This window comes from Perissodus microlepis, chromosome 17 (assembly GCF_051167445.1).
Source record: "Perissodus microlepis isolate ML-2025 ecotype Zambia chromosome 17, ASM5116744v1, whole genome shotgun sequence".
NCBI lineage: Eukaryota > Metazoa > Chordata > Actinopteri > Cichliformes > Cichlidae > Perissodus > Perissodus microlepis.
The window spans coordinates 26,984,716-27,011,086 of record NC_140477.1 but is presented as its reverse complement, the minus strand read 5'-3'; the positions used below and the strand labels follow the sequence as shown (position 1 = coordinate 27,011,086).

General features: G+C 40.4%; 1 protein-coding gene across 4 annotated transcripts in view; it reads left to right on the top strand.

The window, feature by feature from the left end:
- Positions 1-26,371, top strand: part of LOC146369785 (carboxyl-terminal PDZ ligand of neuronal nitric oxide synthase protein-like) — a 242,441-nt gene that overhangs the window by 169,235 nt on the left and 46,835 nt on the right. For 3 of the 4 annotated variants that reach the window (XM_084909586.1, XM_084909584.1, XM_084909587.1), the window contains exon 8: positions 13,064-13,228. In XM_084909586.1, coding sequence (XP_084765712.1) covers positions 13,064-13,228 — 165 coding nt within the window. The remainder of the gene's footprint in view (positions 1-13,063; positions 13,229-26,371) is intronic. The other variant, XM_084909585.1, reaches the window with a different exon arrangement.

Sequence of the window (26,371 nt, the reverse complement as noted above, 5' to 3'; positions counted from 1 at the left end):
CGTTGTAAGGAGAATAAACTTTCCCAAAATAATTGAAAAATCAACATTAGGGAAGAAGTTTATACAGAGCTTTGCTTGACTTTTGGCAATATTAATATCCCTCAAGTATGCAGTCTGCACTTCCTGGAGTGAAAAACCAGCATAGGGATAAAAGATGCAATACTGCGCAAAAGTCTTAAGCCACCATTAAGTTATTTATGTATTCAAGGAACCAGAGTGTTTTGTCATTTTTCATTTATTGTGATTTATTAATTTATATGAACAAAGTGATTCCCACGGAGCTAGTAGCTAACAACCTGCCATATCAAATCAAATCAAATCACTTTTATTGTCACATCACATGTGCAGGTACACTGGTACAGTACATGTGAGTGAAATTCTTGTGTGTGAGCTTCACAAGCAACAGAGTTGTGCAAAAATACAATAACGTAAAACAAGCAAAATATTAGAATGGCTAAATCTGAGACTAATAAATATATGTACAATATATAATAGTATATGCATTACTGGATGTGTATACTAAATATGTTTTTCTACGTGTGTGTGTGTGTGTGTGTGTGTGTGTGTGTGTGTGTGTGTGTGTGTGTATACATATTTTACAAATTAAATAGAGTAAACAATAAAATAAAATATATAAAAAAATATACAGAGTTGGTTGAGAGTTGGTTGATATCTGGGCATGGTGTGCAGTGTGACCTTTAAAAATTTAAGGAAACTATATATATATATATAATGAGATGCAAAGACCTGACACAGGACATGACAGATGCAGCTTGCCTTTCATTTCATCCAGCTACTGTTCACTGAAGACTTATAAGAAATGGTCTGTGTTGGAAGTATTGCTGTCAAGAAGTCATTATTAGCAGAAACTGCGAGAAAAGCTGCACAGCTGAGGTATGCCACGTTATACAAGAACCGAACTGAAAATCTGTGGTAACAGGTGTGTCAGCAGCCCTCTGTAAAAGGCTGGAGGCTCTGTCATGGTTTGCATTTCAGCCGGCTGTGTTGGGGACTTTATCAAACTTGATGGGATTATGATTGCAGACAAATACTGTCAAAATTGATTTCATTTTCAAGCAGTACCATCTGGAAAATGTCTGACTGACAACACATTCACTTTTTCATATGACAAGGATCTCAAAGACACGGCAAAAAAACATACGTAGATGATAGAAAACGGACAGTTAAACTCATGAGTTATGGATTGGCCTCCCTAGAGTTTAGACCTCAGTGTTATTGAAGTAGTGAGGGGTTCATCCTGAAAGAGAGCAAAACAAAAGGCCACCAAGATCGGAATAAGCACTGAAGCTTCTCTGGGCTACTAGTATAGTTTTAATTTTACAGCCTGGTTCAATCGCTTTCCTCAAAATGATAATGAACTTTCTAGCATTGTGATACTTTCCTTTAACTTCTTGTAGCATGCTTCTGACACACAGTATTTGTGTTTATTCTTCTTGTTTTTCCTTTCAGTTGCATCTTTCAGAAATGGTGTTGTTCTTTTTTTTTTAAATACATAAGTACTTGTTTAATTTATGGTTCAATATATAAATGAGTAGTTAAACAGCTGCAACTGAGAATTTGAGCATCTTCCCTGAGTGTGAAAGCTTAGGTAGTCCAGTGTGACTCTAAACACCATAAATTCTGTTTCCACACGTGTGATTACTCACCTGGCTTCAGGACAAGAGGGTGATGATGTTGATGATGACATAAAGAGTTGTAGAAAGGAGGGAAGAGGTGTGAGTAGCAAGTGCTGTTAACCTTGAAAGAGTCTATTCTCTTTCAGGAAGTTACAACTTTAGCACCACTGTTACATATATTAAATCAGCGGTCCCCAACCCCCGGGCCTCGGACCGGTACCGGTCCGTGAGTCGTTTGGTACCGGGCCGCGAGAGTTGAGGCTCAGGTCTGAAATGTATGGTTTTCAGGGTTTTTATCGGTTTTCAACGTTATTTTGTTATCGTTTTTATCGTTAACTCGGTTTTCCTGGGTCTATTCACGTGTGTTATGAATAAATCTTCTTTTTTCGGTACCGGTACTAGTTTTATTTTGTTGTATTTATCCGCGACACCTTAAAGGCCGGTCCGTGAAAATATTGTCGGGCATAAACCGGTCCGTGGCGCAAAAAAGGTTGGGGACCGCTGTATTAAATCATAGCACTGTTAGTCTATTTCATGAAACAATTTTAATCCTATTACCATGGCCTAAAAAAAGAAACATCCATGTCTCTTCAGCCTTTAACTCATAGCTTCTAAGCTGCAGGCACACTCACACTTGGCCCTTTTCCCTGTCTCCACAGCAGCCTTACAGGACTTATCTTTCCAATGCTCTTCACACAATAAAAATGCAGCCTCTCAACTTTTCACTGTAAACTCAGCGGGGTTTTGTGAAACTGTCTCTTGACCCATTTATATTGGAGGCACTAGCTGAGGTGGTTTCTCTCTGTAGCCTCACTGTCTGATTTGATTTCCCAGCATGCGTGTGCGCGCGTGTGCATGTGTGTGCAGACTTGTAAAGTTGTGATACAACACAAGTCTGCCAACAACCAAGGAGTCCCAAAGCCAAAATACTGTCATCCTGCAGACCTTAACATTTAAGCATGCCTCATTTGTACCCTCTGTTTTTATCCACGTCTGCTTTTACATGCATATATGTGGGAATGTTGTGGTATTTGGACCTGGTATCATCCCATGTAGGAGGCTATTTGCTCTGAGCCTGTGACTCATGTGTTGTTGGCTGACAGCAAACCACAAAAAAATGCGGCCAAAGAAAAGACAAAGTAAAACTGTGACCTTTTCGCCTCAGGCAGGGTTGAGTTAGTCCAGGATTGATCTGCATTCCAAAGCCTGAGATGACCATACATCTTTTTTACTTCCACACAGAGGGTTTGTTTCCCCGTTCATCATTTGCTTGTTCTGTCTCATCCATCATTACACTTTCCACTCCATTAGCCTGCATTTTGTGTCAACATTCTTCTTCTTTCGGCTACTCCCTTTAGGGGGTCACCAAAGCAGATCACCCGCCTTCATCTCACCCTACCCCTAGCATCCTCCTTCAATACATCCATGAGTCTTTTCTGAGGTCTTCTTTTTTTTCTTCTCTCCTGGCAGCTTCATCTTCAACATCCTTTGTCCAAACCATCTCAGCTTTGCTTCTCTAACTTTACCCACCAAACTGCTCAACCTGCCCTTCTGTTATACTCATTTATAATCTTGTCCATTTTGGTCACATCCAATGGAAACCTTAACATCTTCAACTCTACCCCCGCTTTGAACCCATCTGTAAAGCTTGGTTTAGCTTTAGCTTTTATCCCTACACTGTAACTTTCCACGCTATTTAAGTTGTTGCAGGCTGCGTCGACCCAACGTGTAGCAACATTTCTTGAGAGGTTCTTGGGAGTTTCTTCATCAGGTTACACAGAAGTGCAACTGCTTCTGACCTTTTTGGTCCTTCTCCATCAACACTGGCATGCAGTCCATACTGCTCCATGCTGATTTTCACCTCTCTTCTTAACCTATCTTTAAACAACTCTTTTTCATGGCATGGCTCATCAAAATGATCCCTCTGTAGACAGCTCTGCACATCACCCTTGTAAATTGGATCCCGTACTCCTCTTCTGCATCTGTCAATATCCAATTGATACAAGTCCTTTCCTCCTTTCTTCGTGTCCAGCCTCGCATACAACACTAAGCCTTTTCTGTTTTGTTTTTTACCCCTACTCCATTTCTTTCCCTAGCTTCACCATAGTGTACACAGGAAGAGTTTTCCCTGCGACAGATTGACGACCTGTCCAAGGTCCACTCCACCTTTCCATGACAGCTGTAATAGGCTCCAGTCCCTCCCCCCAGATAGCTGGGCGGGTGGATGGGATGAATGGAGCTGTAACTGGCATGTCTGATCTGTAGAAGAAATTGCGAGGATGACTGTAGAAGTCCAATGTTGGATTAAGACAAATTAAACTACCAGCCTGGCTTGCAAATCACCTAAATATAACCTGGAAGAAATCCAGGTATACCAAATAGGTTTTGCAACAGACTTTTGTCAACTTGTTCACCACTCCCAATTACATGTTACTTATTATTTATAATTGTTAACATAAGAGTTGTTTTGTACCAACCCTCCACAGACCCTACTGCCTACTGCTTTTATACTGCAGTAATAAGTAGCTCTCCCTTTGCTTCCCAGGTCTGAATCAGTCTCTGATTAGACATCTTGAAGCAAAACCAACAGAGCTTTGAGTAATAAGAACAGCCAGTGCCTCAAGTACAACGACATGCAAATTAATGCCCGCAACTATGTGACTGGCATCATTAAAAAGTAATGAAGCAGCCATTAGCCAGGGAAACAGGAAATGTCATTTAGATTAGCTTTGACAATGGCTGCGTTGAAAGATCATCAAAAGCAGCTCAAATGATTCTAATGACACTAAGGGCAAAGAAATGTTCGACTTTGTTGCACGGTTGTAGATATTCCCTAACAAGCTCTGAGTCTAGCTTGCAGACTGTATGCATTATTTAAAAACAAAAAACAAAAAAAAAACAACCACCACCTGATGCTTGTGTCAGAAGTGAAAGGACTCAGTGAAAATTGGAAAGGAAATGAAAAGGCTATTCTGAAGGATGGGACAACGAGGTTCCTTCCTCAGGGTGTTGATCAGTGTGGCATGCTGGGTTGAAAATGTGGGTGAGCTTGTCACAAACTGTGGATGTGATTTTAAAATCTGCTGAAATGTTCTCTGATTTAGTACACTCCTATTTCAACCTGTATCAGTACACAGGATATATCATTGAGACATCATTTGGTGACCATTTCCATGATCTTGTTACATACACCAAACAAAACAGACAGGCGGACCTGCAGAGCACCCACTGAAGCTAAAAGGCTAGCTAAATCAAAATGCAAGACAAAAGGAAAGTTCATTGTGAAGGCAAACAATCTCAGCTGGGACTGAGGTGGGAGAATGAGTAGCTTAAATCTTTACCAAGTGAAAAGAGGGGGCCATGGGGAGCTTTTTTCGCCTTTTGTTCCATTCTCTGTCAAGATGATCCAACACTACTTCAATAATGAGGAGGTCCAGACTCTGGAGAGGCCAATCCAAGACTGATGAGCTTTGCTCTGTATGACTCCTATATGTGTATGTTTTTTACTACACTGGCAGTATGTTTGGGATCGCTGTCACGCTGAAAATGAAAGTTGTTACCAGATACGATCCAGATGGTGTCACACTGTGGATCAAATCACTTTTCTCTCATGAGATCTTCAGTGAAGACCATTTCTGATGAGGCTTCAGCGAACAGTACATGGATCAACTGAAGGTACAAACCTCGGGTCCTGTATCAAATGTTTACTGAATTTTGTTCCTATTTCTAAGGGATATGAATTCATTGACTTCACTTTTCATCTGCTGGAGATTGTTTTTTGGGTTTTTGGTTTTTTTTTTGCTAAGTTTTTTGTTATGTGTAGACACAACTCGGGTACATCCCAGGGGTTAGGTGCTTTTTTCTGTGCTTGAATGATTCACAGGTCAGTGTTAAGTTGCTGAACAAACAAACAAACCCTGAAAAGGCATGGGGAACTATTCCACCACTTGAGCTCCTTGGAAGCAAAATATAAAAACTTGAAGGGCAGTTCAAATGTCTATACAGTACTGTACTCTATATTTACAGATTAAAGCATGTTTGTGGTTCTTGGTGTGATCCTCGTATTTCAACGTGGCACTCGGTAAACCTGAATTTGACACCCCTGGGTTAGAATATTGCTCTTTCAAGTAACCCCGTCAAATAGTTGTACAAAGAAAACAAATTATTCAGAGAAATATACAGTAATTAACTTAAAATCTACCAAGTCATTGCTGACCCATCTAGGGTACTGGTTGTAGTTAACATGCACCATTTTTTAATAAAAATATCACCTGTTTTGTAAAAAACTGGAATGCCAAAATGAGTGGGAATTTTTTTTAAATGTCTACTTGTTTCTCAAACTTTGCTAATTTAGCTAACCCTGACACTAGGCAAGTCTTTGGTTAAAGCAAGATGGCTAGGATATTAATAACAAAGTATCAAGACACAATAAAGCAAACTATTGTTTTAAGTTAAACAGCTCTTTAGTCTTGCTTTTCACAACAAAGCTTTTTTTAGCCCCAAATTGTTCTTCTTATTATTATTATTCTGTTAGCCCCAAACCATTTTTCTTTTGGAAAATCCTTTGAACAATAACAGATTTGTTACATTAGGAGGCATCGCGCTATCACTATATTATCATGAAGTCACCCTTAGAAGTAAAACATAGTGGAGGAGTAGTCTGTTAATGGGGTTATTCATAGTAACGTGCCCAAGCACGTCAAAACACTTCCGCCAAATTAAGATATTCCCTTATACTGCTATACCATGGTAGCTGTTTAGGTTGATGTCATGCAATTTTATTACAGGCAGAGCCACAGTGGAGTAATATGTGCAGATTTTATTTTTTCTTCTCGAGAGCCCTTGATAAAGTTGTAAATCTGTAGCCAAGGCTGTCAGCAGTGAAGGAAGCCAGAACCTGTCAGACTGCACAGTGTTTTATAGCCAGCGTGTGTCTGTGTGTGTGTGTGTGTGTGTGTGTGTGTGTGTGTGTGTGGGAGGGCACTGTCTGTTTGACAGACAGAGAGCAGCTAGTGTAATCACAGCTGTAGGAGGAGAATTAAAAACTTCCTTTATCCCTCATCATCTATCTTTAGCTTTGTTTCCCTTTTCTCTGCTTCCCTGTTTTCTGTCTGTCCATCAATGAGTACAACCAGAGGCTAAAAGATAAAGGGAAGGCTATGAAGGGACAACTATGAACTTGTTAGTGTGCGATATAATAGCAACTTTTCCCTCCGAGTCAAACAGTTATGAGAAATTTCAGCAATATGGCTGATCCTCCCCTTTAAGCCCCCCTTCTCAGTTTGAATATTCACTCCACTGTCTTCCATAATTGGCTTTTTCTGTGGCAAACAAGTTTAGGATTCAGGCATGGACTGTTGTTTCTTATTCTATGCAGTAAACAGTGCAGAGAGGCCGAGTCTGTGTTTGAATATGCAGGATTGTGTTTAACAAACTTCTAACTGTGAATACGGGGGTGTGAGTGTTTCGTGTGTGGGTTTGACTCAGTGCCTGTCCTCGGCTTTTGTCGTCGGCATTGTGGATGTTTTTTATTTATCCACCCATTATCTGAGTTAACATACCCATTGTTGCGTCTCATATGGAAATTCAAAAGTTACTTTAAAAAAAAGAGACTGATCTCATCACCAGTTTGGCTTCTTTTTTTTTAATGAATGGACTTCTTGTACCCATTAACACAAAGATTACAAATGTTCACAACTGAGTGCCTTCTACGCCCACATTTGCCTGCCCCATTTAACATCCTTGACAGCTTTTCATATGCATCAACCCTCGCTAGCTTAGTCACCAGTTTTTTAGGAGTCATTCCAGGCATTTTGCAGTTTATGGGAATATGCTGGCATCCAGCATTCACACAGCTGATCCTGGAGTTACAGGATTTGGCTCAGAGGAAGTGTGATGTGTCATGTGTTTCAGGGATAATAAAAAGAATTATTCACACTTTTACATGTTCTTTTTTATTTATTGCAGCCTAACCTTTTTAAAGCAAATGCAACAACTGTATTTTGATATTCTTTAAATTACACTATTCTACAATCAAACTTCATTTGATAAGGTTTGAGGTTTGCTAGAAATGGCAAGACAGTCACTCACTCAGTCACGGACATTACAGTCTATCAGCTGGTTGGTTCTTAATACCTTTATTTATTTCTGACATTATTAGTCCATATCATTCTTAGAGCTTATATTCCAAGTGTGGCATCATTTTGAGAGGGGTAAAGAATGACCCTGAGAAGCTAATACACCAACTCTGCAGCCAGTCTTTTGTTTGTCATCTTCAAAAGAGACTTGATGAACTTGAAGCTTGAAAGTAAAATGATAGCGTACTCCTACATCCACAATCATTACCACTTTTATCAATGCAGCTGTCAAGCAATTCATCTGTAAAATGCATTCGGTTTTTCTTTTTACTACTATTCCTATGATTTACAGTATATGGGAATGCAGAGATTCAGACCTCCTCTGAAGTTAACATCAGCAAAAGAGCTGTGTGCTGGGAGCTTCATGGCTTGGGTTTCCAAGGCTGCGCAGCTCCTGTAGGTGGCCCACTGCTTTTGTCGATATGCTGTGTATTTGTTGCACAGTTTTTTTTTCTGCTGCTTTCCAAAATATATATTTTAAAATGTATATTATTAGAATACAGTAAGCATACATCAAGTCAACTCAACAGTCACAAGACAAATCATTGTGTGCGTTATCCTCCTCTGACTCAAATAAGCGCCATAAACTGATTCTATGCTTCTATGCAGCCAGAGTTGTAACTGTGACCTTAGGGCTAAAGGCACAAACCATCTATTTTTTATATACAGTCTGTGACTACATCCTATAATTTATGGTTAGTGCACCTGACAAACTTCATGTGTTTGGTCTGCATAGGAATTACCTTCCTTTGCCTGGAATCCTTTGTTTGATGTATAGTAAGCTGCTGTTTGCGTCTAGTATGGTACCATATATTTGGCCTGCCTTAGCTCTTTTGTTCACCATTGATGTTATATGAGGGGGAAAATGACAACTCTTGAACTACCCACATCCCAAAGAGGCTGAAATTTCCTATGTGCTTCCTCAAAACTGCTTATTAGGTGCTAGAACAGCTCCAGTCCTCCGCGACACATTCTTTGGATGTTGACAATGGATTTTGCAAAAGCAGTATAATGGCTTTTATAATATGCAGTTATGGCATAGACAATCATTGTTATAAGTGATGGGAAACATCACTGGTAGTAAACAGTTTATCAGATGGGAAAATGTTGCAGATGACTAAATCAGTGTACTTTTGGAATGGGATTTCTTTCCATCTGTGTTATGTCTTCTTCTGCACCAGCTGACAGTCTATTTATGTCTGTCTTCTCCTTCTGTTTCTCTATAATTGGGAATAGTTCCTGTGTCCACAGTACTCGTGAGCCAAACATGCCATCCTCTTTCCTCTGTGTTGCTTTAAGTGCTGAATTATCTTATTCACGCTTCCACTTGCTAAACCTTCTCTGGCTGACAACCCAGCTTCAAAGCTACCGCAATAATCCTGCTTACCGTCCTTTACTTAGCAGCTGAGCAGTTGTTTTACGTATCTCGGAGTAACTCCAATGGAATAAAGGTGAAGGAAGTGTGTGTTAAAAAGAGGCACTTTAGAGAAAACACGTTTATCGGGATCCTGCGTGTTACTGAGAAGTCATCCCCAACAAATTCTCTCTTATCTCACATTTATACACACACACACACACACACTCTCACTCATTCTGGAGACTTCTGTCTTACTATTCAAATCATGGTGGCGCCAAACAACCTGTCAACCTGGATAATTTCCTCTCGTTAACTTAAAAGGTCCGTGTCAGGCAGGCCATCAGTCACATTTTCCTCTCATGCAGAGTGCGTCTGCTCTTGGTGTCACCAGAAGGCATGAGAGACAGATGGTGAAGTATTTTGGCGTAGATTCCTTAAGGCAGGTTAAGGTTCAATTTTATCAGGTTTCTGATCGCCAGTCGCCCCAACCGTCCAATAGCATTCGATTCATTATGAAACACTTTGCCCTGGAATACACAGCAGCTCTATTCAAAAGCTTTTGATATCCACATATATCTGGCTGGCTGTCCAACACTGTTACACATCGTTGCCATTAAATATCGCACTTTTGTCAGAAACTGGTAGCATCACAGGTGTATGCACAAGGTGGTCTGTGGTGTTGCTGCTGTGATACACTAGTCGTGCAAACTGGTCCGTTTTTAAGGGCGACAGTGTCCACATTGGGAGGTAAGAGAGGTGGCAGTGGAAGTGATACCACCCAGTGGTTTCACATTTTAAAGCATCCACTTTGGGGTGATGGCCACCACCAGCTCATTCTTGGAGCCAGGTGTAACTGCTTGGAGGGCTGCTTTATCGGCATGAAAGTTTGCTTACTAAGTTGTAGCCACAGATGACACAGTGATGAGAGGCTTATTGATAAATACAAACTTTCCGGTCACTAAAACTAGATTGCGGGCTTTCAAGCCATGATATATATCCACCCATTTAAAATTTCTCCAACTACACAAACTCAGTGAAACAGTAACTTTCAAGACAGGTGGAGTTCAGTAACTTCAATTAAAAGAGGCCATCTACACAGCGTGTGCTGTTACACAGATCAGTCAAAGCAGCCACGCTCCTAACTTAGTCGCGACAGCATTTAGGGGTTTTAAAATAATCAATTTGACTCGCTTTTGAAGCCAGCCTCCAGTGACCCTTAAGGAACTGCAGTTTTTGGCACTTGGCTTCATTTATTAGGCCCCGAGGTTTCCGAATTTATGTGAGCTCGCTGTTAGACTCCTCTCACTACTGCCATGACTGGTCCATCACAGCAAAGCGCACTTAATGTTTTACCTTTGGGGCACTACATGGCCTTCAGCCTGTATCAGTCTGTTTGGTAATTGCCTTTGGAGGAAAACATGTACGCTGTAATCTCAAGGTCTCCGTGTTGGTCTGAGAGTGCTTTTTTTTTTTTTATTCCTCTATACCAACGTGTAATACTCTGTTTTTAAGGACCACTTCAAGAGGAGATTTAATACCTGCATTTATCTCCCTATCTGCTGACGGAAAAGAGAATATGTCTGTGTATTTTTTGGAACAGCACGTGTTTTAAATGTATTTCCATGTTGTGTCTGCTTGGATGTCATCATTAGCATGGATTATGAGATATTTTATTTGGCCATTGTATTACAGAAATATATATATTTTGACTAGTTGAATGACGGAAAGGCCACGAAGTGTGACCGGTAACTAAAGCCTTGAAACTATTATACGATGCTTCATGGCGTTAGATGAAGGAGAACTGATTCCCAAAGCTCATTATTGTTGGAGTGGAGCATTTCAGTGCTACTGATCTGCATTCCAGGGCAGCACCACTCATTCCACACTGGTGCAACTAATCAGCAACTCTACATTTTAAATTCAGATTGTTGTTTTGATGACGGCTTGTTCTCCAAGGCATTTTATTGATGCTATTGCTTGTCCTGATTGTATTTATTTATTCATTAGCAAAGCCTTTTCTTTTCTTTCTCTTTTTTTTTTACTTTTTATTTGCATCATTAGCTTCTCATGAGCAAGTTCCAAAAAGTGTTTGAAGTAGTACATGGTTAAAACGAGCATGAGTGTGCAATTTTAACAGATACACCTGCAACATGTGAAGCAAAACACAAGCTCTGATATTCATTTTACTTTTTATCGTGCACGTGAAATATTATGTTTTATGAAATTATGTATTTCTTAAATATCTGGGTCATTTTATATGTCCTGTACTACTTATTAGCAGTGTTGGGGACGTTACTCACTACTGTAGAAACATGGATAGGTGAAAATGGAAGTTATAGTGCTGCAAGTTAGAGTTGGATGTCTCAAGACCAGTCTTGGTCTTGAGACCACTTTTACGTGTTCTTGGTCTTGACGGACTTTGGTCTTGGTCTTGTCTTGGTCTCGGATCCCTCGGTCTTGTCTTGGTCTCACTGTCTCCATCTCGCTGTCTCAGATCGACATAGTGGTCGGGAGATTTGGAGTCAACAGTATCCGTGATACACAATGTAACGAGCGAGAGCCGGCTCCTCACTTAATTTCCTTTCGCTGCTCAGCTCTCACACAGTGGCTCAGCTATGCTCCAATCCCTCCATATTGTGGCCAATCACATGCGAGGATACAGGATAATATCATTATGTGGAAAAACAGAGAGGGTGAGCGACGCGACAGTCAAGTGGAGCGTGCGTCTGTCCTCTCAGTAAGTGAGTGAGACAGTAGACAGCAGTGAGGAGGGCTGTGCGAGTGCATTGCAAAAACACATAAATATGCCTGACACCTGTAAACGAAGCAGCATCTGGCTGCAGTTTGGAGACTTTTTTGTCTCGGTCTTGGTCTCGTCTCAACTTTGTCTTGGTCTTGACTCGGTCTGTCTTGGTCTTAGTTTAGGCGGTCTTGACTACAAGTCTACTGCAAGTCTGACTGCTCATCACTGCCTCTGTTACCTGCTGAAGTTCAGCATTCTGGGCTCTTGGCTAGCTTTGTGTTAGCATGCTGGTTGTGCAAGTGCCAAAGAGAGCTAAAGTTGTGTTAGCAATTGTTTCTGTTCTAGACGTAGTTTGCATGTCACTACAACGCTCTTGTTCTTTAGTGCAATAACAATTTAATGTCCAATCCTCAAAAGCTGTAGATCACTCCAACAGTTTCCTCCGCATCACAAAGTAAAATCAATTGATTACAGCTAACTGTAGTAATAAGACGTGAAGGCAGCGCCATGCACAAAACTGCTGTAAATAACAGATTTAAAACTGTCTTCTTAGACTGATATTTCAAAAGCATTCTATGTCTTTTTGTTATTGTTGTGATTTGTATTTTGAAAGGCGGTGTAAATAAATAATGTACTTACTTACTGCTCCCTTCACAAAACACCACAGACTGACTACTGGAACAGACAGCGTGTCCAACAGGGACCTTGCAGACTGTCAACTAGCAGCTTTGTTAAATAGTGCCCGCATGAGCAAGGCGAAGATGTATGACATCTTCCCTTTTTTGACACTTTGGACGATATATGATACACTTGCATTAGGTAGCACAATGTGCCATTAGTACAGTGACGGTTGCTGGAAATATGTTTCGGGACTTGTATCTAGATATTCTGTCAGAAACCATGACAAATTAATTGTTGACTTGAACTATTTTCAACTTTTACAACCAATTTCTTGTTATATTAGAACAAACATACTTTGATTTTTGAAAAAATGCCATCCAGGACGGGCTGAGATGGATGGATAGACGGATGCATGGACTTATGTATCATTTATTTTTGTATTTTTGGTCCACAGTGATTCATTTGAAGGCTCTTCCACCCATAAATGTGCTCATAATAACACGTTTGCAGGATTTTCTGTTTGAAGCCTCATCATGCTGACCTCATTTCCTCCTTTTCCCTCTGGTAGCAGCCTTCAGAGGAGGCTTTCCTGCTGGTGTCCAGCCCCAAGATGCTGCTCCCAGCATCAGGCATACTGCCACCCAGCACCCCGTTGTCTGTGCACCACCAGATCCAACTGCTCCAGCAACAGCTCCAGCAGCAACAGCAGCAGACACAAGTGGCTGTGGCACAGGTGAGTGTCATCCAGTGACATTATGTCTCCCATGAAATCTGCTTGCACAGGAATAAAAATATGCTTTTTTATACATTTAAATTACATTTCACATCACTCCAGTACTTTCACACTGCTCACTACAATCCTCACCATAGTGAAGTTGCTAAATTTCTGCAGAGTAAATCGTTACGAACCTCCAAACTTCATGTGGCCTCTTTTCGGCTATAGTCTTATGGGTAAGCTTGCAGAATGTAAGAGAAGATGAGCACAGAGAAAACACTGTAGCTATGGTCAGTGTGATCGCTCATATATTTATTCACTTTTAAAATATAGATGCAAAATAACAATAGAAATAGAGCAACAGTCTGGTGTAAGTTAATGAATTATGAACAGTGTATTAGTACACTGGTGATTGATTTTAAATCAATACACAGCACTAACCACAGACCTCAGTTTAAGAGCACATTTCTTCCACCTGTAGGTTGCAACAACCACACCCTCGGTCTGTCCGCCCATGCTATATCAGTTACTGTTTCTGCTGTGTACAAGGATGCTAGAGTACCTTGAAGCTCGCTGCAAAAATACATCTCTAACTGGGACTTTTTATTCTGCTTTCCATCCGACTTTGCTGAAGTAGCTATTCAGGATTGACAGCTCAGAATAATCCTTCTTTGCATTAGACTAGGACTTGGTGAAGTCCCTTAGTTTACCTACTGTCTGAAACAAGCTGTTTACACTCGCTCCACCCACCTTTAAACCAACATTGTTCTGACAGCTGGTGCTGAGCGCCTGAAAGAGAATATTTAGAGCAATCTGAACCCTGAGCTTTTGGCTCACAGGGATTACTTATACATACACGTGATCTGAAACTTTGGCCATGTTTGATATGCATCCATCCCTATAATAGTGACTGAAAATGAGGCAAAAGAATAATAGGCCTCTTTTCATTTTGTATTAACAGTAATTTCTGAATTCCCTTGGGTGGAAAGGATAATCAGTGGAATGACTCACGGGTCACTGACAAATTAAGGAGATCAACACATGCCTGTGGTCTTGGAGAGGAAAAAAGTGCAAAGCACATCCAGCATGAGACATCAGTCATCCAGTTTGAGTGGCTGTAGTGGGGGAAGAGAACAGTGACAGAAATGGCTTTGGGCTTGCGAGCTGGATCAACACACATACACAGAAGGCTTTAAGATTAAGATTAGAAAGTGCCATTTCATAGCTCAGCACGCTTTCCCTTGTGGATTCTTGCACTCACACCGCTGACCCAGAAGCATCCCAGAGAGTTAAGTTCTGACGTCTCAAAGCTTCTAGACAGGGAGGCGGAGGTCCTGATTAAACTGCCCGGCCACACTGAACTTTACTGTTCTCATCTTGGAGATGAACAAACAAACTGCTGCCACAACTGACAAATCACACATTCAGACTGAGCATGCCCATACATAGGTGCGATCAATTACACACTAATAAGGCCAAAGGTAGCTGCCCACAGGCAGAGGAACTAGTGTGTGTATTTTTTTTTTAAATGTATCAAAACTGCTTTGGAACATGAAGTAACGATTTTCACCTCATGAAATGTTTCAAACGAGTGCGTTCCAGGCATTTGTGTCTGACCTTGGTTCTTTTGCCATTTAGCAAGGTTTCCCAAGTGATCGTAACTTGTCTGAGATGCTGTAGCAGTTTGCTTCCACACAGCATCTAAATTAGTTTCTCCTCAGTTTATTTCCTTAAAGGCTTCTGGCTGCACTCTGCTGTTTCTACCATCCATCTCTGCAATGCTTAAATAACTACCTCAGCTATCGATCAAATAATTGACAGAAAAATAATCTAATATTGAATCATTTATAAAGCCCAACTTCTCAACTTTATGAGGTCAAAACTTAAGCAACACTGAAGAATAAAAAAATATCTTCATTACTTCTTTACTTGTTTTGGCTCGTGCTCTAAATCAGGCTCGACATAGAAACATATTACATATATTGGACATAATGTAGGTATAAATTACAAAGCAACCATTCATATACATCCACATCCGTATCTGCCAGTGAAGCACCTACGAGGATGGATGGCCGTTTGTTTTCAGCCCACACTCAGGGAGGGGCGCATCATCTTCCCAAATGTGGTGCTATCCACATTTATCTAATGCTCGGACAATGACAACGTTTTTAACAAGTCTTTCCATACAAGTCTGTATCAGAAGCTCCATAAACAGATCCCCCTAACATTTGTTATGTGTATTCGTTTGTGAGTTCTTGCTAAAATAACATGACGGCGCCATTTAAAATGATCTGACTTTATTACCGTACTGGATTAACTGGCTGCTCAGATTAGCTGGTTTTTGTTTTTTGCCATTCCAAACATCTGTGTTACCAACGGGGAAATTTCAGAGTGCCCTCTGTTGGACAAACGGTGCAACTTTAACACTCTTAACATGGTTGAAGGCCGTTTCTCCCGTCTCTTGTTTACTTCTTAAATTTTCATTTGTCAGCCATTATGAATGCAGATCAGCAGATTTCTCATATTTCCTGATATATCAGCGAGACTTTAGTGAGAACAGTAGCTCTAACTTTATGTGTTACTATAGAAGATGAACGCCAACTGTGTTGTGAACTCCCGTTTTGTTGCCTTCAAACTTGGATTATAGCTCTTGTTTTTTTGTCTTTTGTAGCCAGAGGTTACCGTATTTAGGAGAACGCGCTCCTAATTTATTAGCTCAAGCTCGCTAGTTTGGATAGTGGCTGCACATAATAGCACTGATGTAACCTACAAATACAGTCTACAACACAGTTACGTCCTTCATGGAGGACTTTTAGTATTAGTCACATCAGGCACATTTGTTGCCAGGGAATTTTCAAGTGCTTGAAAAGGCCCCAATGTAGCCAACATAGTTAAGAAGCTTACTTCATGCCTATGAAGCTACTACTGACCTACTTGGAGGTGACCACTTTTTGTCACCCATCACTAGCTTTAAACTCTGCCTCAAAGGGAGTGGTTTTAGCCGTTAATGTGGGAGTTAAAGTTACACGTGACCATATTTGAGTAAAAGGGTAGACCGCTAAGTTATTAGCTAATGCTTACGAGGTTAATTAGCAAGCTACAACCATCAACTGTATGGATGCAATGCTCAGACGCACATATCGGCTAATTAGTCCTAACAGACTGATTAAAATTCAAGAATTTTATTCACCAAGACGGGAGACAAATGACTTTTTTTAAAGCCAGAATTAAATGGATTTTTACTTTTTGACAGATGTTTCCTCACTTTAAAACGTAACTATACAGACGATCATTTCTCTTCTTATTTCAATTTCAGAATGTCAACATGTACACAACACACACACACAATCTCTTTCATCAGTGTGCTTATGTGAATCTCCTGAGCATTCATAATGACTGATAGTTTGCCAACAGAAGTGATTTGTGCTGTTTGTGGCCAAGAAAAACTATTAAGCCCTCGTGCGTTCTCTCCCACTGGTCCAGTCAAATCGGTCTCTCTGATGTATAAGCATAAACTTTTCTGAAGCTGCTTCTAAGCACTATTAATAAGGAAAGGCAGCTAACTCTAGTAATAAAGGTCAAACAGTAGAAAAGAAAAGGCTACATGGTTCTGCAAAGATAGTCCCAATTATGGATGAAGACACAGAGGAAGAGAGGAACAAGGAGATCATCTGGCTGAAGATGTGCTTGCACATGCACGTCTTTAGCTCTGTGTATTTTGTGTAATTTAGAGTTCTACAGTTAGTTTACTTTTCAAAACTAATAGTCGTCCCTGGCGTCTTTGCTTCAGTTTCACACCAATAAATGAAAATGACAGAGTTAGGGTTTTTTTTCAGGGGGTGTGTTGAAAGTAAATGTTGCTGGATGACAAAGTAACCTACTTAGTCATGTTTAAGACAGCTGTAGTTCTTGTTTATGGTTCTAACGTCTCAAACAGGGAGTCCCTTCTGATTTTTAGAGCTGTCAGACACGAGTGCATAGTGCTGTTATACAATAACAAATCAGCCACCCACAACTTTGATAAACAAAGCCAGAAAAAAACATAAGGAATTTGAGTTTTGCCAAGACTCCAGTGTATATACGCATAAATTATAAAAATGATCTAAGGACTTGAAATGTGAGAAAAAATACTGAAACAGGCTCAGTTGCTGTATGTACGATAAACAGCTTTTTTTAACAGATAAAATGGGATAGACGGACATCAGCGTTATGTGTTCACTGTCTTTGAGACATTTGCCCTCGAGACAATGTGCTCTTTGTTATGCAGCAAAGGCAAATCAACTTTTGTGAACTTGTTTTATCAGTCAGACAAAGACACGTGCCATTGTACTTGGCAATGGAATTATTCCATGAAGAATCGGTCAGCTGACCCCTTCAGAATCAATTGGGGGGTTTTTTGTAGGTACTATTCGTGTATTTAATGAGCTCATGTGCTGCAGTCACCTTTTGACTGCAGCAATTGTCCATGTTACAAAAAAGGGCCTCTAAGTGCAGGATGTTAGGTTGAATTTTTCCACTTCAGTAAATGAAATTAGTAGGAATTAATGAATAATTTGCATCATTTTTGCAGCATTTTCTGAGCTTTTATTTTGTAAGTACAGGAACTAACCACATTATGTTTTCATTGCTGAAAAACTGTAAACAAATTAATTTTCTTCCACTCAAAGTCCCACTTTTTCATAGTTTCAAGCATCTTTTTAAGCAACTTTAAGCATCAACATCAGGCATATATCAGAACTTTGTAGCAAGACTACACCAGAGTAATGTCTATGACAGAGCGTAACAGACACAAGTAACAGAATAAAATGTATTTTGGTTAAACGTCACCATATAACTTATGGCTATAGCATGCCATATAGCTGTAAAACAAAAATACATTTCAAAGAGAAGGTCATTGGTTTGATCCCAGGCTTCTCCGTTCTTCATTCTGAAGTGTCGCTGTGCAAAGTGCTGAGCCCCAGATTGCCCCGATAGACCCAGTGTGTGCTATGTGGGTGACACAAATACCATATAAACCCTGTTTAATCGTTTAGTTTGAAAAGAATCAACTGCACTAAGCTTGTTTTGTTTTAATGTTATTGTCACAGTCCTTTGGGCTGATTTCGGCACATGCTGTTTGGAGACCCAACAGCAGAACAAGTGCTGAGAAGTTTGAAAGGTAATCGTGTTCTTATGGTTTTAATATTTCTGCCACAGTTTAATTAAGAAAATGTGAAAAATCTGTGCTGCCAACTTCGCCGGAATGCAGAATTAGGTGTCTTGTCTGTCAAAACTTCCTCCCAACCATTAGCTTCCTATTTATACTTGAGGAAATAAGATAGTGATTTAATATCCTTAGACTATATTAATCAATTCACTGATTAAAAGAGAAAATGAATCTGCATCTGTTTTGAGAAATGATTCAGTCATGTTTTGAAGCAAATTTGTGTCAGCGTCTTTAAAGTAATATCCTCTGTTTCCAGCTTTGGAAGCTGAAATTAATAGAGGTTTGGAACAGAGACAAATCTGAAGATGTGATCAAAATCAGCATGTTTATCTACACGAAAAATAATTGTGTCCATAATTTTCTTTCTATTTGTCCCACTGTTTGCATAGCTTAGCTGGATAGGCTCCCAGCTGTATTGCAGAGTGATGGATAGAAGCAGCAGCGTTTTAATTTTTTTTCGTCCCAGGTTATTATGGAAGATATTACCATAAGGGGTGAAGAAGAGATTACTTTCAGTGTGACCCCGTGTGCTGCTGAAAATAACGGTGACTTTAAGGTTCGACCAGGGAACTGGAAAAATATTCTCACAGTTGAACTGTGCCGCAGAGGTCACAGTAAATGGATGTAAATTAGTGAGCTAGCCAACACTAATCACAGCTCACTTAGAGATGAGTGGAAGTGGAGATGTTTAATGAAGTCTTGAAATTGAGGGAGATACGGTAGCTATCTGTTTCAGGACAACTCGTATGTGCAGCTGCTGCTCAGCCGCTGCTTAATGGAATCTGACATCTGGCTTTTGGTCCTTTTAGCTTGTTTCAGAGCTTTTTCAGTCATTTCTTGCTTTCTTTGTCCTCTTTCAAGTCTTTCCTACCACACACTGCTTTCAGTTTTTCATCTTCTTCCATTGCTCTTTCCTTTGCACATTTCCTTTCCTTCCATTCTGCCTCCATGTGTTTAGCACGTTCAGTTCTGCTGCCTCTCTTTCCCACACTGCTGCTTTTCTGGTTCTCCCTCACTCTGCCAAGCCCTCTCTTGCCGTCTTACCCGCATTACAAGTATGAGTGCATTTCTAATGATTTCTTTATCATTGCACCAGTAGAAATGATAATGTTCCCTTTAGTGCTCTCCTGCAATGAGATAAAAACAGAGGCGAACCAGTGCTGGAAGGGTTTCAGACACTTCCACATCAAAGAGCCCTAGCGTGGGTGGGCAATGCCATACCGATAATCTGGTGTGAAGAGCACATCCTCGGCAACCAACCCTGTGAAGTCACAGCACACAACCAACACATCTAATCCTCTTACACCACCACTGGGAGAGTCTCTGCGTCTCAGTCTGAAAGGGAAATTGTATCATTCAAGCAGTTTTTCTGTAATTTCTGCATCTCTACAACACTGGCCAATCTTAAATTATCGCCGTCTATAATGAGGAATTTTACTTCAGACACATTCACATAGCTGAAAATGTGCCTGGTTTAGAGGCTGGAAGTGCTTGGGTGAGTTGGTGAATGCATGTATTTGCATTTGTATGAGATATCTGGCAGATTAAAGAATGGCTAATGTCCCATTCCTCTGCAAGAGAGATTTGCCTTCTCACATGCGCCCCTTTCAGGTAATGCTACAAAAATTCTGAGCTGCAGTGGATGTCTAGAAGCAGCTTTACATTAGACTCATTCTAATGTGGACTGGGATGGATAATCAGTAGCGGTGGGTGGATCGATCCAAATATCTAAGGTATCGATACCAACTCTGGTATTGGTAATCCCATCGATACTAGCGCGATAGGATCGATACTTTGTTTGCTAAAAGGTGTGTTTTGTTGTATTAGCTAATTATTGTGAAACATAATCACAGCGATTTAATGGTCCTTAATGATGGTTCATCTCATAAATCATGGCACACCGCTTTCTCCTACATAAGCACTTATAAGTTAAAAGTATTAGTATTAATCAGAATTATTGTCAGCAGAAATGGCCCTGTATTTACTTCGATAACATTTATTGCAGTATCGCACACCGCTAGTTATCAGAAGCAACCCAGTCTATGTGGGAGACATCTAGAGGTGGAGTGAAGTAGTGCATGTGAAAATCGCTAGTGTGGTAAGTTAGTAAATCCAGCTTCATGTAACTTGTGATTTGTGTTATTAGCAGGTTTGTGTTCCAAATTGTGATCTTGTCACATGTATTCCTGGTGCCTGAATCTAAGCAGTGGATGAAAGTGAAAGCAGAGTGTATGAGAGTCAATTGGAGACTGCCTCAGCCAGCCTCACGACCACCTAATGAACTTTTTGCAGCAGCCGAGGAAATTCACTGCTCATTTCTTTGGTTTAGCAGGACGGATTGACGTTGTTTGAATGATGTTTTAATGACCTAATAGTTGGAGCAGCCCACATACTGGTGATACGACTGGGATGGATAACAGGTGATGAAGGCTGTTCTTTGGGCCAGTAACAATGAAACTTTAAAGCAACAGAAAAACTGTAAACACTATGTTAATGAATCATTGATGTGTGACTTGGGATTAGAATAAAGTAAAACGGAAAGCCCTGTGGAATTCCTGCATGTTAACGTTAGTTAGAGACAGATGCTCTCCGCATTGTAAAGAGCAAACAATGGAAGTATGGAAAATGGGTACTGAGGTTTCACGTTGTTGTGAAAGTGGGAATGGGGAAGATCAAAACCGTCCTTGGGTGCCGTTCTGCTGGGAGACGGTTTTGAACAATAAAAGTAATAAAAAGACAGAGAGATGCTGCTCCCTAATTAGAGATTTAACGAGACATTTCAGGTGCTTGAAGCGCCTTCACTTTCACGAAGCTGAGATAAGAGAGCAGAATGGATTGGGTAGCAGCAGGTTTACTACCAAGGGACCACCACAGTGAAGCACAAGTGGTGCACCTTTTAATTGGCTCTTTGTCTGAGTTCTGCTTTTAGTAAAACTTTTTACGCCTCTTCAAGGAACAGCAGCGTCATTGTTTCCAAAATACCGCGTTTGTGGTCCACAGGTGAATTGTCACTCTGTCAGGATTTCTGCCTGGCTGATTGTGCCCGTCCTTCCTTTGCTGAGCATTTACAAAGGAAATGCCAACCTGTTTGTTCATATATGTCACATTGCACCAGTTTGTGTGAAATTTGAGAACACTAACCTTTAAGCCAGTTTTCCATCCATTTAGCATTTTCTACAAACTGAATAGACTGTAACTACTTTGATAAATGTTCCATATATTATGCTAAAAAACTGATGAAAATTATTTATTTTCCATTACTGGGAAGCATTGCACTTTCTGCCACTTCATTCATGCCTTCTTTACTATGATTCATACACTCTCTGGTAATAGAGTAAGATTTCCTTCTCTTCTCTAATGGGCGTGGCTCTTCTGTAGGGTCCAGGACTGAGTTCAGATTCAGGGTGAACCCCTATTTCTAAGCAGGACAGGTAGCATTAAATTACTGCACTATAGCTTTCAGGCTTTAGTGGCTCTGAACAGAACGTAATCTGCCTAGATTATTTTCCGCATTCACAGCCACTGTTCAGGGTAATACGTTCCAGACTAATGCATTTCTGTTATCTGTTCTATGTGGAAAGAGGAGAAAAGTGAACAAGCAGCCTATAACCTTTGAGGAGTGGAGATATAAACATTATCTGTCATTTTTTTAAATTTTACAAAAGGACAAAAACGTGGCAGTAAAGTACAAACACATCAAATAACAGTCTGTTGCCACTAAAACGCATCGCCAAAGTTTCCATGCTAACACAAAGCTAGTAATATCAGGGCTCAGTATATGTTGACCCCGTTTTCAACAGGCAACAGAAGGAGAGATTATTCAAGCCTCCATTTTTCCATGAAGTGCTCTTAGGGCTGGTTTTCACCAGCTTTGCTGTCAGGTTTGTGAAGCACTTGAACAGCAAAAGAAAGATCTTGCGTGTGTGTCCTTGTTAAGACAGGGATTTGTGCTGGGATGTGTGACAGTAGCCTAAAGCTTATATTGTTAACTGCTAATTATGTGGCAGTGCATCTCAGACCATTTTATAGAGTAACATGAAAGTAATGCAGCAAGTAGGTTGACAAATGTCTCTTTCTTCGAGAAGTAAGTGTGTAGCTTATGCTGCGGCCACAGTGGGGAAAACAGTGTCTGGAGACTGCAGCACAGGAAAAATTATTGCAACTGTGTGGAATTAACTTGCAATCTTGTTGCCTTTGAAATGGTCGCTTTAAAGATGGGGATCAGGTCTACGACTATTCGCAGTTAGTGACGGGGGTGCAAAGAGGGGCGACCGTGGACAGGACAGCAATTTAACTGGAAAACAACATAGTTGCTAGGCAACCTTGCTTTTTTTATAAGAATATAACCAGAATACAATGAATTGGCAACCAGTTGAGTTGAGTCCCCTATAGCAAAGAGATACATCGGAAAATGATTTGCACTCAGCACAGATCGACTCTGACTGCAACGTGCCGATAATCTGTCCGCATTCATAAGATGGAAAATATTTGCAAACCGTCTCCAATCTGCAAGTGAGTCGGAGTCAGGCTTTGAATGTTTGGCGACAGGTTGCCTTCCACCAGGCAATCTGTGCAATCACCTTGCAATAAAAAATGACATCCTGAGCATGTTGCACACTCAATTTAGGGTAGACCAGTTAGTTGCCACAACTAGTCTGTTGCCAAAAGGCACAGTGCTAAATGAAGTCACTGTTCGACCACCGGTTTTGGGGGGTTAATGTTACTGCGCCATAAACACATTATTTTAAAAAATACTGTAATGACCCTAACAGTGTTCACCACAATATTGCCCACCAATTCAGTCAAAAATGGCCAAAGAAAATCTGTGAAAGAAGGCCAACACATAGGGTAAGAGATATACACAGGTAGAGTGATAACACTGACTGTAATTACACATCTGCGAACTGGAAAATGTGTTCCATTATTCATAAATACTACCTATGCTGCTTAAGTGACAGTTCACTTTAAGTATAACAATGGAAAGCAAATCAAACTAACTACAGGTGGCCAGACAGAAAGGCGCACCGCTGAACAAAAGGCAATAATCTTCGAGGTCAAGCCGTAGTAACTTAGGGCTTGTTATTGTTCATCTTATCTATTTTCAATTCTATTTTTACATTTTATCTCTGGGAACAGTTTTGTTTTCAGAGAGTTTGCTGAATAAAGTTTAAGTTTAACCTTGTGTCGCCACTTCAGACATTTTTTTGATCAGATATCCAGATGATAAAGCTTAGCTTTGACTTTTAAAAGAAATTGTTTTTGTTCCTCGATTATTTGAATTATCTTATTTGTTCACTACAGCTTTTATATTGAATTATTCACTGTCCTTTTAGCAGCCACTGCAGCTCAGTGAGACATTTAACAATGGGCAGCTTCAGAACAAATGTGACTCTTGTGGCCAAGGCCTCAGTATAAACCACGGAGGAGTGGCTGATGTGCTATTAGAGTTGTCAGCAGGGCAGCACAAGTCAGAGTCAAGCTCCTCTCTTCCATAGCTCAAGATGGGGTCCCATCTGCTGTAAATTAAACCACCACAGTCATCATCAGGGTGTCTATCTTTACAAATGAGCTCTTCAGAGGCTGAACACAATCTGTAATCACCTCTGTTTGTTGAGGAGTACGGGGATAATGGAAGTAGATGACCGTCTTCCTTGACACTGTCTGGCCAGTGAATGTGGGAGAGGAGGAGGGATGGATCTCTCCGCCCCACTGCCTCCTCATTAGAATGACGAAGGAGTGATGAGTCAGTCTAATGCAGAAAAGTAGCAAGGAGGAGTAAATGAGAAAACAGAAAACGACGCACAAAATGTAGAAACGGAGCCATAATAAGACAAGCCAAAGACCATATCTCTGTGTAAAATTTTAAAAAAGCAGAACCTGCAGCTCCTCGAATGGGCGCTTAAACCAGGATTAGACAGGGAGTCACTCCTCATGGCCTCGCATGTCAAAACACTCAACTTTACAACAGAAATAACTAGACAATTACATTAAATTAAAAGCATTGTAGGACATGTCCATAATACCTCTCCTAGTAGGCCTCCTGGACACATCATTATCAGGTGCCTGAACCACCTCAGTTTGCTCCTTTTGCTGTAGTCCCTCACGAATGACTGAGCTTTTCACCCCGTCTCTAAGTGAGAACCCAGCCACTCTTCAAAGAAACTTCTTTCTGAAGCCTCAATCTTTCAGTCACTACCCAAAGCTCATGACCATAAGTGATGGTTAACTTATGTGTTAGTTTGATTAGCAGCAACAGTAACCATTAACAAAATATGACTGCCATCGATGACCAAAAAGCTATCACTTGGTCAGATGTTGGAGCATCTGCAAAAAATTAGCTAAAAATGTTTTGCTGTCATGACAAGCAAGAATTAAAGTTAGACAAAATATTATAAAGGACCTCGGTACATGAGCTTGTTGTGTTCTCATTAAAACCTGCAACACGAGCACTGCAAATGCAATAGTGAATAGAGGATTTCTCTGTAGTTTCATAGGGGCTAGAATGGCCTTGGTACATTGTTCCAACTCTAATTACAATTTGTTTTGTAGAGTTTTTTCCTTCCTTTCTTTGACACATGGAGGCATTGACGTCAACAGCCAAGAGCCTTCGTGCTACCACGGTAACAAGTGCTGCGCTACCGCATCAAGCTCAAATTAGAAGCTAAGGAGTGATTAGGAGTTTCAGTAACTTGCACCTCCACATGAGGCCCTGTCATTCACACTGCTCTGAAAATACACCGTGAGCCCTTCACCCCAGCTGGTTTCCTAGGATTGTAAGGGAAACGGCTTGTAATCACTTTGGTATTGATTAAGCTTCTTACATGTACACTGACAAGAAGCTATTAAAAAGGCAAGAAACCACGTAACTGTCGCTGTTTAACATTAAAACGTTTTCCACATCCGTGCAGAATTATTGGGTAAAAGGATGTTTCACCCTTTTTTTTGTTCGGCTCCTTTTTGCCTGTTAAACAGCTGATGTTTGAAGCACCGCTGGACCATGTTCAAACTCCAGAGTTAAGCTTAATCAAATTACTGAGAGCCACGTCGCCTCTGCTGTCAGAAAATCATTAATAAGTGGTCTCCTTTAACACACTGGGCCTCTTCTGAACCATTCTTGTGATTTGAAACCTTGAGAATTTCTCCTTTGAAACTGTTGAAAGCAAATACGTGCTCAGGATAGGAGATGGCAGAACAGGGTGGGAGGTGGGACCAACATTTGATTTGGAGAGTAATTTGAAGTCAGAACGGAGAGTCATTGCTGCTATAAACGCTATGAGAGTGTGTGAGTGTGTGTGTGCGGACATCTGTGCACCGACTGAACAGTTTCTTTCTCCCCTTCCTCTCCTTTTATATCCCCGATTCAAAGTGTAAAAGAAGTTGAGCCGTTCAGTCTTAAATTGAAATCGAGTGTGTGCTTTAATCTCGCGGGCCACAGCAGGCTGTTGCATTAAGGTTACATGAGGATCAGAGCTGCCAAACGAGCACCATTCGTCTTGTAATAAAAGATAAAGCCGCTGTAATTACAGCACAAAGAGATTGCATCTATCACTAATGTTCTGTCTGGGTGTTTTTTTTTTTTTCTTTAAAACTTTTAGATAATTTAATAGAAGGCGATCAAGTATCAGAAAGTAGAGTCAAAGCTGGAATATTTCATCATGCTTAATTAGCTAAAAAAAAAAAAAGTAATAAAATTGGTCTGAAACTGGTAAAAAAATAAACTAAAAAAACTGCCCATCACAGTTTCCCACATCTAAAGGCGACATGTTTCAAAGTACTAACTGATTCCACATGTAGGAAGCAAGTAAGGTTTATTTATATTGTGTTTTCCAGTATAAAATGACATACACCAGTTACAAGAGTATAAATGGATCAAAGTAAATAAAAGAAAGCCTGCACAGGTGGGTTTTAAGCTTCTTTTGAAAAGTGCCAGCAGTCTCCACACATCTCCAGTCCAA